General features: G+C 33.7%; 1 protein-coding gene across 4 annotated transcripts in view; it reads left to right on the top strand.

The window, feature by feature from the left end:
- LOC148602986 (neuronal acetylcholine receptor subunit alpha-10-like) overlaps window positions 1-14,576 on the top strand; it is a 91,498-nt gene that overhangs the window by 53,820 nt on the left and 23,102 nt on the right. For all 4 annotated transcript variants that reach the window (XM_088552734.1, XM_088552732.1, XM_088552733.1 and 1 more), the window contains exons 2-6: window positions 849-929; window positions 3,056-3,204; window positions 4,683-4,727; window positions 5,095-5,204; window positions 6,680-7,218. In XM_088552734.1, the coding sequence (XP_088408860.1) occupies window positions 887-929; window positions 3,056-3,204; window positions 4,683-4,727; window positions 5,095-5,204; window positions 6,680-7,218 (886 nt within the window). In that variant the 5' untranslated portion in view covers window positions 849-886. The remainder of the gene's footprint in view (window positions 1-848; window positions 930-3,055; window positions 3,205-4,682; window positions 4,728-5,094; window positions 5,205-6,679; window positions 7,219-14,576) is intronic.

The following is a 14,576-nucleotide window of genomic DNA, read 5'->3' on the forward strand; positions in this document are numbered from 1 at the left end:
GAACCCCTCCGGTGATGAATTTGACTTCCTATTTCGATAGTTTGTGTTATGATTACTTCTTGTATACAATTATGTTTGAATTTAGATCGTCTTATATATTTGATTCTAATTCTGCTGATGAGAAGTCACTCATTGAAACACGTGTACAGCATATCGAAACTTGCAATATATATGATTGGTATTATTGTATTCTAAAAAAATAGAGTAGAAAACGTGCAAGCTGTAAATGGATGGAACAATAAGATTGCAAACCATTATAACAGCGGATTGAAAACAAATTAAAAAATCAGTAGAATAATTGACGTTTGCATTTTAGAAGGAGTTTGGTTTTTTTTCATTTTTCATGAACCAATATGTACTTTTCTCATCGGCATCGTTCTTTAAAAAGAAACAAAACAATATTGCTTATTTCAAAAGAAAAACGTAACATGGACTTCACAGCTGGAAGATTCATTCAAGCTGTAATTCCGTTTAAATGTGGTTATTGTGTTAATGTAAACGACGTCATTCTTAATTATTTGTTTTTCTTAGCTGATGGAATATGTAAATTACTCTGCAGTAATTAATTTATTTCAGCGATCATTTTCGTTACCAGGAGAGAGATTGCTGACCCCAAAAGTTTTACAGAAAGTGCAAATCTAAATTTATTTTAAAATAACCGATAAATTTCTAAATAAAATACAAAGATATGTTGGCTACACAGCTACACAAATCCACTTCAACTTCAATATTAAATATAAAAGTACAAAATGTCTTTATTTTCTTCACAATCAGGTCGTCAGCATGTTCCAAACATTCCTTTCTACAATTACATAGTAATCTTACATGTCATGTTGTTTTCTTTCCAGGTGCATATCTGAAACATATCTTTCAAGAAAGGATCAGGATGCTACTCAAAATAGATGTAATTAGGATTTTCATTATAGCATGTAGGTATTTAATTTGCATAGAAAATATTATTCGAGTAAATTGAATTACTTTTGCAGACACCTCGTACAAAAACCTCAATGCTATGCGTTTAATTAAATCACAATCCGTGAGATTTCTTGGAAAAACTAATTATTTTAGAATGTAACAAAATAACAGAAGGGGATAACATACACATTATGTATGGATATATTGTTTTATGCGCCAGGAATTTAATTAGACCTCAAAGACAAGTTGAAGCTGAGTGTCTATATTTACCTTCATAGATTTTCTATAATGTTGATGTAGTCATCAAGGCAAACCCCAATTCGAACAGTGATTAATATTTAACCGTTCTAGACACCGTCAAATTCAATTCTAAAAAAAATAATATACATCAACTGGAATTGATTTTAAAATGGTTGAGCAGGATTCACCGCGTTTATTAGACAGCGTCTTCTTTTTTTTTCCCCAAATTTATGTGATGTACGAGTTGTGGTATCAAACCAGATGGTGTAGACAATGAACTATCAAATCTTACTCATCATTGAGGTTTATCAATCATACACCATTTTTTAAAGGTACAAACGAGCCTGTTTCCTATTTGTTAATCATATTTTATTTCGATTTCGGTTGTTGTCTCAAAGTTTGTAGAACTGAGAGAAGTTTTCTGATTAATTGTGTTTAAGTTCGGAAAATGGATAATAAATAGTTTAAAAAATTGGTTTTATTTTCAAGTAATATAATAATAGTTATATCAAAAACCAAAAATTAAGTAGCAGTCTTTGTAAGAATCATGCAAAATCTGTAAAATGTGATACACCCCAAAAAAGGCTACATATTTTGTATTTTTGTAATTAAGTTAGTTGTTTTATGAGTCTTTATTATGAAATGTGTAATTATTCATTCGAATCTGTCTGCTCTTAGAAGATAATCAACATTGAAAATCCTATAGATTCTATTGTATTTGAGTGTCATTTATATCTCCCTTAATTTCGAAATCTACAGTGCATTCTACATATTTATTTCTCCTAAGAAAACAGGTTATATGAAAAACTGAACGTAAATTTCTGTTTAGTATGGCAATTCAAGCAAAATATCAAAAAAATATGTATGCTTTTCACCCATGAATCACATTTTGCGTGATTCTTAGCTGGAGTGCAACTTAAAAGACAAGCAAGACACTTAGCAACGGCGAACTAAAAAAAAGCATCATAAGCACTATGTAAAAACCAAAATAAACAGATGACTTTTTGCAAACTTTAGATAAATTGGTATCGCTTTCAAAACAAATTAAGGAGCTCTTTAGCGAGTTAAATAGTTCCATCGTGCACATGTATCCTATATATTATCATTGCAAACGTATGAAGTACCAATCCATACAAAATTCAGACACTGCCTATGGTAAAGTGGTTCATGGTGTACAAAAACCCACCGAACAAACGACGGTTTTTCGGTCTACATACGTTATATGTTTACTAACAATAATCATTTCCTTATTTAGATCTATACTTATAAGAAAATCATATATATATATATCTCACACTAAAATCTACCAAATGGAACTGAATCAATAACGACATTTTAAAGACAGAATAACTCACATAATACATTAATGAATTACTGATATGTTTAATTTTTAAGTACCAGTCTACATTAAATTCAGACACTGCCAATGGTAAAGTGATTCATGGTGGAGAAAAACCCACCAAACAATTGATGCTTTTTAAGTCTACATATGCTATACTTTCACAGAACAATAACCATTTCCGCACTCATTTCTGCACTTTTAAGAAAATCATACATTTATTTCCCACTAAATCAACCAAATGAAACCAAATCAAGAATGATAACTCTTGCAAAGTGCCAATTTCATGTACAATCTATATATTTTTATCTCAAAAGCACAACAAACAAATGAAATGCTAATACTGGTTCTGTGATCAGTTACTAAAACAAAACTGAATTTAGTGTGATTTTGACATGCATGAATCACCTTCTGCCTGATTTTTAGAAAAACTGCTACTTAAGAAGGTGAGTCTCTACACTAAGATCACGTACAAACATTCAATATGTTCAAATGAAATAATGTTTACCATATTAATTTGTTTAATTACACAGTTACAAAATTAACGGCTTTCTGTATCAGTTTTAAGGTATGTCTCTACAGATGAAAATGAGTTCCGACTTGTGCGTGATTTAATGACTAGTTACGAGAAAAGAATTCGTCCTTCACAGAACAGTTCAAAAGCTTTGAATGTTACATTTGGTGTCGCATTAGCACAAATAATTGATGTTGTAAGTATTTTATCTAATGCTATGGTTTAAATGTACTTATTAGGTATTGCATTGTATAAGTGATAAAATGAGATAAATTTGGTTTGGAATGTTTACGATTTTTTTTTATTGTATGTGACCATTAGGACCAGACTATGATATCATAAAATAAAGTCAGATCTATAGTGAAACACGTCTAAACCGAACCCTGAATAATCCGAATTCCTATATTCACCATTCACTTTTAAAAGGCCCTTCTGAAGGTATACGTAGAGTAAGGGACATAACTCTTGAAATCAGTGATATGTTTGTATCATATTAAATTTCACCAAAACCGTTCAAGCTTTCATTTAAAACAGAATAAAATAAATCCAAGTTACTTTGATGCTTACATGAGACAGAAATAAAGAGCCTTGATACCAACGTTCCAATGATTTGTAGGACCTCTTTAATATCAGTTTAAATGAATCTTTAACCTTGATAAATCAACACCTGCCTAAACGGACAAATTTTAAACTCTAAAAAGGAAACGGTGGACAGGTTTTACTGTATCAATAGTACATTTTTTCAGACACATTACAAAATTTATAGACCTGTCTATTATAGATGTAGTCATGACCTACAAGAATTGTTCTTGTAAGACAAATGTATTATTAAATAAAATGATGTTATAGGTAGAGCTAGACTTCCTTACAGTAAATCTTTGGAAATATATATATAGCAAAGAAATGTCGAAGCCATTAACCTTTCTCATTGTACAATTACTGTATACCTCCGACAACACTTAACAGAAGAGCAGTTAGAGGGCTACAACATGTTTATACTTTTGAATCATTCTTAATTTTGAAAGCAAAAAAATCGAAGGTATAGAATACTGAAACCATAAACCAAATGACTTAAGGGCATCGAAAATAATTAGTTAAGACAAAAGGTTACAGAGAGATATTTTAAAACCAAAAATCAAGTGACAAAGTGATAACAAGGCAACCAGGATTCGAAGGTTTATAAAAATTTTAAATAATCCACGGGTACCGACCAAACAAAGACACAGATACTCACAACAAAAAATATGAATGACCCAAATAGCACGAACATAGAACCAAAAGTAAATGAGCAACTTTGACTTGACGAAAAACTTGAATCATGGTCCAGGTGTACTGGTCGGGTAAGCATACCGGTTAATGGAAAATAAGCATGGAGTGTAATAGAATTCATAACGACAAAATTCGGATTTATCATTTGCTCGTTGCAGCCCAAATGTGATATCCAATATCAAATATTTAAATGAGTAAATTAGTGTTACCTAACCGTTCTGATTGTCAATTTTCCTTTACATAATAAGTATAACGATATCAATAGGAAAAATCATAATGCACATTTAAAGATCGTTTCATGACATATATTTTTGGGTATTTTTGCGATAGAATACGCATTTTTTTTTTCGCCCTTTTTCTTTACATTTCAGTTACTAATTTTTTTTTTTATATCTTTTATTTCAGGATGAAAAGAACCAGATAATAACTACTAACTGTTGGTTAAACCAGGTATGTTTCCAGTGAGAAAAGTTAAAACCAAAGTCGGTCCATTTTCGTCTTATAGGAAAATGTTTACTTCATGTATTTTGCCCATCAATTAAGACCCGTGTTGACCTGTAGAAGTTGAATTGTTCGTGGCTTGGCGTTTGGTGGATGACTTGTGTGATATTTGCAAACATACCACATCTTCTATTTTTCTACTTAACAATCCTTTTACATTCTGAGGCCCCTCCTATTGGTTTCATTTTTGAACTGGCAGTTGCTTAAGCAAACCTAGAAGGATTCATCTTCCTATTATATTGTAAGACTCCGGTATACTTCTAATGCGAGATTAAAACCATTGTTTTCATCTAACGAAAATGTATACATTTTTCAGGGATGGTTAGACTACAACTTAAGATGGGACCCAAGGAAATATGGAAATATAAGTGTGATCCGTCTCCCATACTCAGAAATCTGGCGACCTGACATTCTTTTGTACAATAAGTATGTATATTATATCAGTTCTTACTTAGCTTTTAAATCAAGTCCCAGAAATGGGTAACTTCTAGCAAAAAGTCTGTTACATAAAAAATGAACAATTCATAATTTATGATTTAAGAATTACGGGGCATTGAATGTCATTAAAGTATAATTTTGTATTATAACAACAATACATTTGTTACTTTGTATGTATGATTTTAGTTACTCTACGTTCTTTGTTGTGTTTGTCTATTTTCCCTGCCTGATCTTTGTCCCTCGATAACATTCTTTTGATTTCCGCTAGATTCGTGGTTTCCTTGATTACTCTTTCAATTAGTACATACGGTTTCAGCTAACTGAAAAATTCGATAATCAAAATTACTAAGACTTAAAAAGAAAACGAAGAAAAAACGAAACAACTTACGACAATTACCGAGATAGAAAAAAAATATTGTAATCTCCTACGTAAATGGATGTAATATCAACTGTGTCCACTTTACTTACAGCCAGGAAAAGCATCAATATCTAGTTTGTTCTTTCATTCGGGAGCTTAAAAATGGCATCACGGCAGTTCCATTTTCGTATATTATGAGGGATAATAGTAAATGAGATTAAGAACCAAACCAGTTTCAGAAAATGTTTGATAGCTTCGTGTTCAATAATTAAATACAAATCGACTCATAGTCAGTTCGGTCAATTGCAATTCAGAGCGTGTATCATAACAACAATTCAAACCATATATCAGCACGATTTAAATCATATTAGAAGTTTGTAAGAATAATATAGCAGGGCTAATAAATTCAAAGTAGTATGAATTTATATTTCTCCTGGAGCGTTTCAGGTTTCATCTTTCTAATATTATTCCTAAGGATGGAGCATCAGCGACCGTTTTATTTGAGCAATCAAAATGCATCAACCGTATATTTATAAATGATATACGGTCATTGACTGAATATAACATTTCCGTTTCCGTTATATTTCAGTCACGCACATTAAATTGTTTTGAAGTTGCCATGATGTCTTTCGCTTCAAATAAAAACGTTGTTTCCCTTTCTTCAAATTTTGTTGCAGTATAAAAACCATTAACACTGCACTGACTTGACAAAACCTTTGATAGACGAAATCGGCTCGAAACAGCGAAAATACTCGGCACAGCCTTGCATTTTCCTACGGTGTTAAGCCTCATCTGTATATCAGTGCAGTTATTGTCTATATATCTAAATGCTCAAAAACACGAAGGGCTCAAAATCTTACTCTCGGAAGTGACAAGATGAACTTATCGTGTATTACAGGAAGTCTCGCGTATTTCCTTTGGTCTAGACATCAGCGATATAACAATATAGCAGTGCATTATCGACAAAGTTCAATGTTATTTAAGTAAAAATAGCTCCGTCTCTCAGTCAAAGCCTTAAACCATATAAGATTGATACATCATAAAAAATTCGAATGATACAGTAATGGTACCCTCTGATGTAGTATTCTCAACATTTTTTTTTCAGTGCGGATGTTACGTCATCATTATCACAAGTCAGCACAAACGTCATCGTGACATCAGACGGAAATGTGACGTGGTTATCGATGTGGATATTTAAAAGTTCTTGTTCAATCAATGTGAAATATTTTCCTTTTGATGTTCAAAATTGTTCCATGGACTTTGCTTCATGGGCTTATGATGCTTTCCAGCTAAACATAATAAACAATGCTGATGATGGCGACCTGACAAATTATGTCAGTAGCTCCGAGTGGGAGCTTGTAGAATTCAATTTTCAAATAGAAGTAATCACATTTTCGTGTTGTCCAGAACCGTACTCGTTTATCAAATATTTCTTTGTGCTCAACAGAAGACCGCTTTTCTACATGTTTAATTTAGTGATGCCTTGTATGTTAATTACTCTCGTTGCCTTGTTGGGATTTTATATGCCTAGTGAGTCTGGAGAAAAGGTTTCTATGGGGATTACAACACTACTGTCGATGACAGTCTTTCTGATGATAGTTGCTGACAGTCTGCCACCATCGTCGTCTGATGTGCCTTTGATAGGTAAGATATGAATGGAAAGTGAATTATGTATGTATACCTCTTTTATGATAAAAAAAAATTGTTTCTCTAGTGTTATCACATATTAAATTTTACAGTTACCCGATAAGTAATGGAAATAATTCCTTGGTTTGTCATTTCGATATCTATTGGTCAGAATTCTTTGTGACGTCTACAAAATACCGGAAATAGATATGAATAAATTCTGACGTTATGGCCATTGATTCGCATGCCGCTGACCGCACGTTAGAGTTAAACGTTTTAAATACTCTGAAAACTGATATTTCGCACTCTATTTACATGTGTAATACCAGATTTCTCACTGTCGATAGTTAAATTTGTATTTTGGAAGAGACCATCTCGATGGAGACGCATCGATGATCCACTAAGAAATATGTGCGGTTACTGTTGTCTTTGAAGTCAAATATTTTTAAAGTAGGTAGTTTTAAAGAGGTTAACATATAAGTTGGATGAACTGAATGGTCTCAGACATTAGAAAAAGCTCGATGAAGAAAAATGAATTTCTTAAACATCATATTAACTTCAAGAATAATTGTCTTGTTTATAAGTAACCTGCTGACAGTTGATTTCCTTCCCCCGATCTTACCATTCCATTTGTTTTTTAAGATTAGATATTCATGGGAAATATCTCAAGTTCTTATACTCATCATTAACTTGATGCGTTTTTCATGTGTAAAATATTCATAGAAAACGATGAAGGAACTTGTCCTTGTAATATCAAAATCACTTCAAGAACCCTTGGGAATTCGATGCATCAAAAAGAACTCTTCATTGAGAAAAATAAAATTGATATTAGCTGACTAAGTATTCTTGTATTTTACGTCTTTTAAAAGTGTACTTGAGGAAAATGTAATGCCCTCTAATTTAAAACAGGCGAGGTAGGTTATATTGAATGTGTATTACATTCAAATGTTATTTCGAATTGACAAATCTTTTATAGAATTTGGTCATAAATAATGAAAGTTAGGCTTTTTACAATATTGGACAGGCAATATTGGCAGAAAATGCGTCCTTTGCAGGATAAATATACACTACATATTCAGTGTCCTAGCATATCGGAAATATGGGTATGAGGCTAAGAAACGGGGGTTCAGCGAGGCTTTGCCGAGAGATTTACGTCCGTTTCGCGCCGAGTAACCCACATTTCCGATATGCTAGGACACTGGTTTTGTATTGCCTTTATCCTGCAAATAAAAAAAATATTGAAGTCAATTCTATGTAAAATCGCTTTTTTACGTGGTTACAAAAAGTACCCCTACTGCGCCTTTTTATTTCCAATGAAGAGAAATATTACATGCAGAAGACGTACAAAATGTATGACTGATTTTCTAAGCGACATCGACAAGGAGGCCGCCATATTGTTTACAGTTTCCAAGGCAGAAAGTAGTTCCCACGTTATTCTAAAAATAACTGCCCAATATCGATTTACAATATTGGACAGGCAATATAGGCAGAAAATGTGTCCTTTGCAGGATAAATAATGAATGTAAGGGCTTTTTACATGTTTTTGGCCACTAAACGCAAAACTCTGGCTTTCCCTAACTAACATGACGTTACATTACTTCATATAGAAAGATGCTTGTATCACTGCACAAAGTTCTCATTACAACTATCAAAAGAGCATACTTAAACGTTTTTGTACTAAAAAGCTATGTCAGGAATGGATTTAAATATTAAACCTTTTTTTAATTGAAATACATCTAAACAAATATCAACAACCTTCAATATTCAGGTAACTGTCTCAGCGTTTTTGGCAAAAACCACCATCGTACCAATACGTGTAAGATTTCTGGTTAGAATCTGTCAAAAACCAGCACACAAATTCGAACTCATGTCAGAATGCATCTGTACAAACATTGTGAAGCCTTTAAATGATCTTAAGATTCCACACTTTTTCAATAGAACATTATCATGACAATGCCAGAAGTTACAACAATCAAATGCACCGTCACTTGTATTGAAACCTGCAAAGAATTAATACTCTGAACCCAAATTGCTGTTGCAGCTCATCTGTACAAACATTGCAAAAACAGTATCATGACCGTTATTACTTAAACTGTGCTTAGATGTCAATGCACAAACAAAAATCAATATTTGTAACTCTGTTTCCTGTTTAACTACAACTGTACAAACATTAATTTGGAAATAATTTAAAAACCAGCGTACTAGATTGGCACGCTAATCGTGACAGACGACATAATTACGCGGGAAAAGCCTCCATTGCATATTAATGCAAACACATACGAAGTACCAGAAAAAGGCAATAAGAATTAAGTGCATTTCAATAGGAGTTAAGATCTTAAAGTGTTCATTCGCGATAACTTGCAATGAAGATCGGTGAAATTCAAAATTTTTGTGTACACATGTGGAATGTTCTTGCGAATTTAGGATGTCTTTACATTTTTTTGTATTAACTTTTTTTCTCTGGAAAACATACATTTTTGGGTCACTAAACGTTCATACTTACACTTTTTATTATGTAGTAACAAAAAATTTATCTGGCTCACAGGAAATTGTCGTTTCATATTACTTAAATGATAAACACAAATCTCACAAAAGAGGATTAGTTTTAGTTTTACTGTCTAATAAACCTTTACCAAATACTACTTATAAATATAAACAGAAGTTTATATGAGTTTTTTTCCTGATAACATTTAAAAATATGAGACAATCATCCATCCACCAAAAGTCAAGCAACGAACAATTAACTACCATGAGACACTCATATTGACAAGAGGGCTTTATAGAAAGCATGAGTTAAAATAGTTCGAAGGGTGTAATGAGAGCATATGATTCAGCGTTAAACAAGTATATTTGTTTTACTTTACATAATTATGACCACTACATCTTTCTTTCTCGATGAAATGCCCAACAAGTCCAGCCAACTAATGAATGGCAACAGTCTAATGCACAGAGGGCATTCATGCTGTTAGTATTTTAAAATTCTACAAACAAACTGGCACACCCAGTACTTAACACAGCCTCTTGATGGAAATAAGTACAGTGCAACGGAAATAGCGTCATGTTCATACCATGTGATTTTTTTTCACATCCTGTATTTTTAAGCTAGCTGAGTGATACGTAGTAAATCATGAAGAGGTTATACGCATGCGAATGACATTTTACTAGAATAATGCGGCCGAAAATTCTCATCCTTTTTCGTTTGCACGAAGAAAAACCTAGCTACATTAGACAAAAGAATCTGTCCGGATTTTTGTTCAATATGATTCTAAATTTAAAACTGGACTGGTTGATTGCTTCTTAACGTCTTATGGTAGGCATTTCAGTAAAAAATATATTTGACCAATCGAAAATATCCTGCTTTGTATTAGTCCGACATGCTGAACAGCATTTTAATATGCTTACTCATAGAAACAACAGCCCACAAGGAAGGCATATTACTCTTCTCGGACACATCACCACATTACTCCGAGCAAACTATAAGCGTCAGCCTATATCTCTGTAATGTCGACGCATGCTTTGTGAAGAAGCATTGAATATGAAAGTTAAAGTCTGTGATATTAACCCACGACCTGGCTGAATATCGTTAAAAATACCGAAGCATCAGCAGTGGTATAATTCAAATACGCCAAAATCAAAAATCGAGGCCTGAACGTGAACATATGGAACTGAGACGATCTACATACGCAATGTAGCGAACCGAATAAAAAAAAGATTACACATAAAAAACAAGACGTTACACACAAAACTAAAGCACTTAGTCTAGCAATATGAACTCCCACAAACACTGTGACATCAGGTGATCCGAAAGGATAGGTTGTCCTGCTCCGCCTGTGGCACCCGCCATATTACAAGTGAGTATAGTCCGGTAATAATCTAACACTATTGACATTAAGATTTAATCTGACTGAAGTGTTTACTATTACGTGTTTCTTTAACTCTTGTCAGTCCTTGTTTTGTAGTGTTGAATTTGTTTCGTCATTTGCGACCTCATCTATGCTAAAGGCAACATAAAGTCCTATCTGATATATGTTTCAATCCATGGAATCTGCCTCATTTTACCATTTGTTACCTTTTTAGTACTGTACGATGCCGTTTTTCTACATGTACTTCCAATACGTAAACATTACTGTTTCAACCCATTATCGTGTTTCAAATCATAAGACATGTTATCGCTGAAAGGTAAGTAGATTTGCAAACTCGGATTGAGAAATATGTGACAATTGCTATAAATCTGTTTAGATATAATCTGGTTTATGCATTGATATGTTGCCATGCGATTTAAATTTATTTACCTCAGACAAATCATATCCCAGAATGCATGGCTTCATAGCAACATACTATTTTAAGGACCAGCAAATGTGTTTATTACCCTGATAGACAGATATATAGCAATATTTGTATTTATTGGCTCCATCTGGTCATTGGATAATTTGTTTTTCCTTTACTATTCAATTCAACAATATTTACTACTATTTATTATTCCCAATGTTTCCAGAAAAATGAATGTTCATATTATTGTATGATGTGGGTGCGGTTTATCTACTAGACGTGTTAATGCAGAGAAAATGTCATTAGGAAAGGGAAAAAAAGCTGGGTTGTTTCTAATGCAGTTTATATATAATATCTAACCAAATTATTTTGATAGCTAGATTTTGACTCGGATAAAACCATTTTTTTCCACTTGGCTTTCATTATCTTTCTATTTGTCAACCTCAATCGAACGCAGCGCTCCGACCGTAAGTAGACGCATATTCGCTATTTTTAAGCTTTTATAAATACTTCTGCCACACACAATTCTCCCGCCTCTTAATTCAATTTTTTTGCAGTAGATCGGAAAAGCTTCGCGTATGTTCATGACTTGTGGATACAAACATAGCATAATAATATAATAACTTCCGGTATACAGCATGCGCGTTTCAGGGAATAACAACATTGTTTACTTCCCGTATAGCAGAGGTGATAAGCTAACGGAAGTGAGAGCGGTTACTAGATCTGCGGAGTAAATGCTAAGTTGTAAATACAGCCTTTTTGGGTTAATCAGTGCAGTATGCCAAAGCAAATTTGCAAACATTTTTAAAATGAAAAGTACTAGTACATTGTTTTCCGGAATAGCTGAGATAAACTACATTAGATGAGGGATTCAAAGTATAAAAGTAAGAGGTATTTAAGTCTGCGGAGGATTGATTGATTGATTGATTGAATGATTGATAGATGTCTTCCTACCAGGACCTTATTACAAGAACATTTGAAAAACTTTTAATATCAAAATGATTGATTGATTGATTTGACAGGGTGAATGAGTGAAAGAGTGACAGCCGAAATTGTCATGGTAGATATATCATGCATCATAAGACGAAAACATTTTATTGATCGTGCAGACCTTGATTTGTACTAGTCAACACGCCGAGATATGTTTTTAATGTACTAGCTTACAGCTTGGTATGTTTGCACAGGACTGTTTTTTTTAATGATAGAATTTTTGTTTATATATCAAGAAAAAAAAAACATTTATATACCTTTAGAGACACTGGTACTCTTTCATTGAGGATGCATCATGGCAACGGCGACAAGACATCTTATGTTATAAACAATCTAAGTAAGTAATCTTCCCCAGTTATTGTATGGCTCAATTACCACTTAGCTACCGCTAGCCATGTCCATCTCGCCCTTGATTTGATATATCATTGCAATAGTCTATCCTTTGGGGGGAAGATCCGATGGTTTCGGTATTATCGTTTGGCAGTGTTAACATAAATCATTAGGTAAAATCAATACCGCGTTTAAATTTCGGAAAATCTACATAATAATGTAGGACGTACGTCACTAATGCTCCGTTTAGTGATAATAAACCAGCTTCACCTGCGTATGGAGTTTTTATTTCCAAGTTGTTAAGGCATGCCAGATAGGAGCGACTATTCTGACTTCAACGTCTTAGTATGCCATTATTGCCTGAGAGACAGGCTTCTGGACCAAGATATAAGATACTTCTTATTCACCGACTCATGCAGCGCTATGAGTTTGTCGTAAAAGGCGACTAAATAGTGCTCAGAAACCTAGCCGGAGGGAGGGGGGCTAGGCGCTCTGCCCACAGAGCAACTGGGATGTGTGTCCCAGGTGGTGGAATGGGGTACCCCTGGCGTGTTACATGCTGGGGTATTCGGGCTATAATACGGAAAACCTGATCGCAAACCATAGTGGTGCACCGCGTTGGGAAAGATGTCACGTTCCTCGCACGTTAAAAAACCCTACTGTGGTATTCTCCTGGAGTAGGAACCATATGGCTCCGCCACAGGAGGCTAAATTGCCCGACCCTACCCACCTCTCCATATTTCCACTGGCAATCAAAATTTCTCGACCCCATTATTCGTGTGTCCCATCCCATTTTTTTCATTTCATCATCATTTCATATTCATTTTATCATCCACTTCATGTTCATCGCCTGAATATGGCTGAAATATTGCTGCTCGGGCGTTAAACCTCAACAAACAAACAAATGTAGTTTTTACTTGTATATTATTTTTATTTTCATCTTGAACTTGACGCGCCTTCCCCACAAAGTTCAAGACTTCTTTTTGAGCTACTTAATTATGATTGTACTTGCATTTAGTTCTTTTTATTTTCATTTATTTATTGTTCATACCTTCTGTACTGTTATGATTAATGGGTTTACCTATTTTGACCCTTGGCAATTCTTTGTTACCCGTTTCTGTTGAAATTGACCGGAAATAATGAACCGTAATGAGAACGCTATAAAACCTGGTTTAACCCACCTTTTATATTTGAAATGCCTGTATCAAGTCTGAAGCATTGCTCCATGATAGTTTCAGTTTTTACTCTGATATTGCTGTTTGTTATTCAAATGTACGGACTTTCCTTTAGACAATTTCTTTTGACTATTGCCTCGGTAATTGTGTTATTACCTTGCATTGATGACAATATGAAAACAGGTTAATCGAACTTAACTAACAATCCTACCAATATGATACTAGGGGTGTTAAGTCTGAGGCATATTGGGTTGAGACTCACGAATATCAAAGCTCATTCGGTGCCATTTTCCTTTGATCTCGTGTTTTTTTTGTCTTATATCTTTCAAACTTTCACCAAATCTCATCCAGATTGGCAGCTCTGTAGTACCAAGATTAACTGACATAATTATTTGCTTAGTTAGGCAATATGGATGACAAATAATGTAAGAGATGAAATTTCCCTAAATCAGTTTTCTGAACAAGACGCCTTTCATTGTTGTAATCATAAGCTTTCATTCAATTCAATAAAAGTACTGTGCAGAGCCAAATCCAGACACTTTGAAAAGGATGGTTGCTAGCCGAGGTTCCTTAGAAAAAGGGGGTACTAGGATATTATATGCCGTTTTTTTT

Source organism: Perna viridis, chromosome 11, assembly GCF_037379345.1.
Source record: "Perna viridis isolate PV_CMFRI_1.1 ecotype Kerala chromosome 11, ASM3737934v1, whole genome shotgun sequence".
In the NCBI taxonomy this organism is placed as follows: Eukaryota; Metazoa; Mollusca; class Bivalvia; order Mytilida; family Mytilidae; genus Perna; species Perna viridis.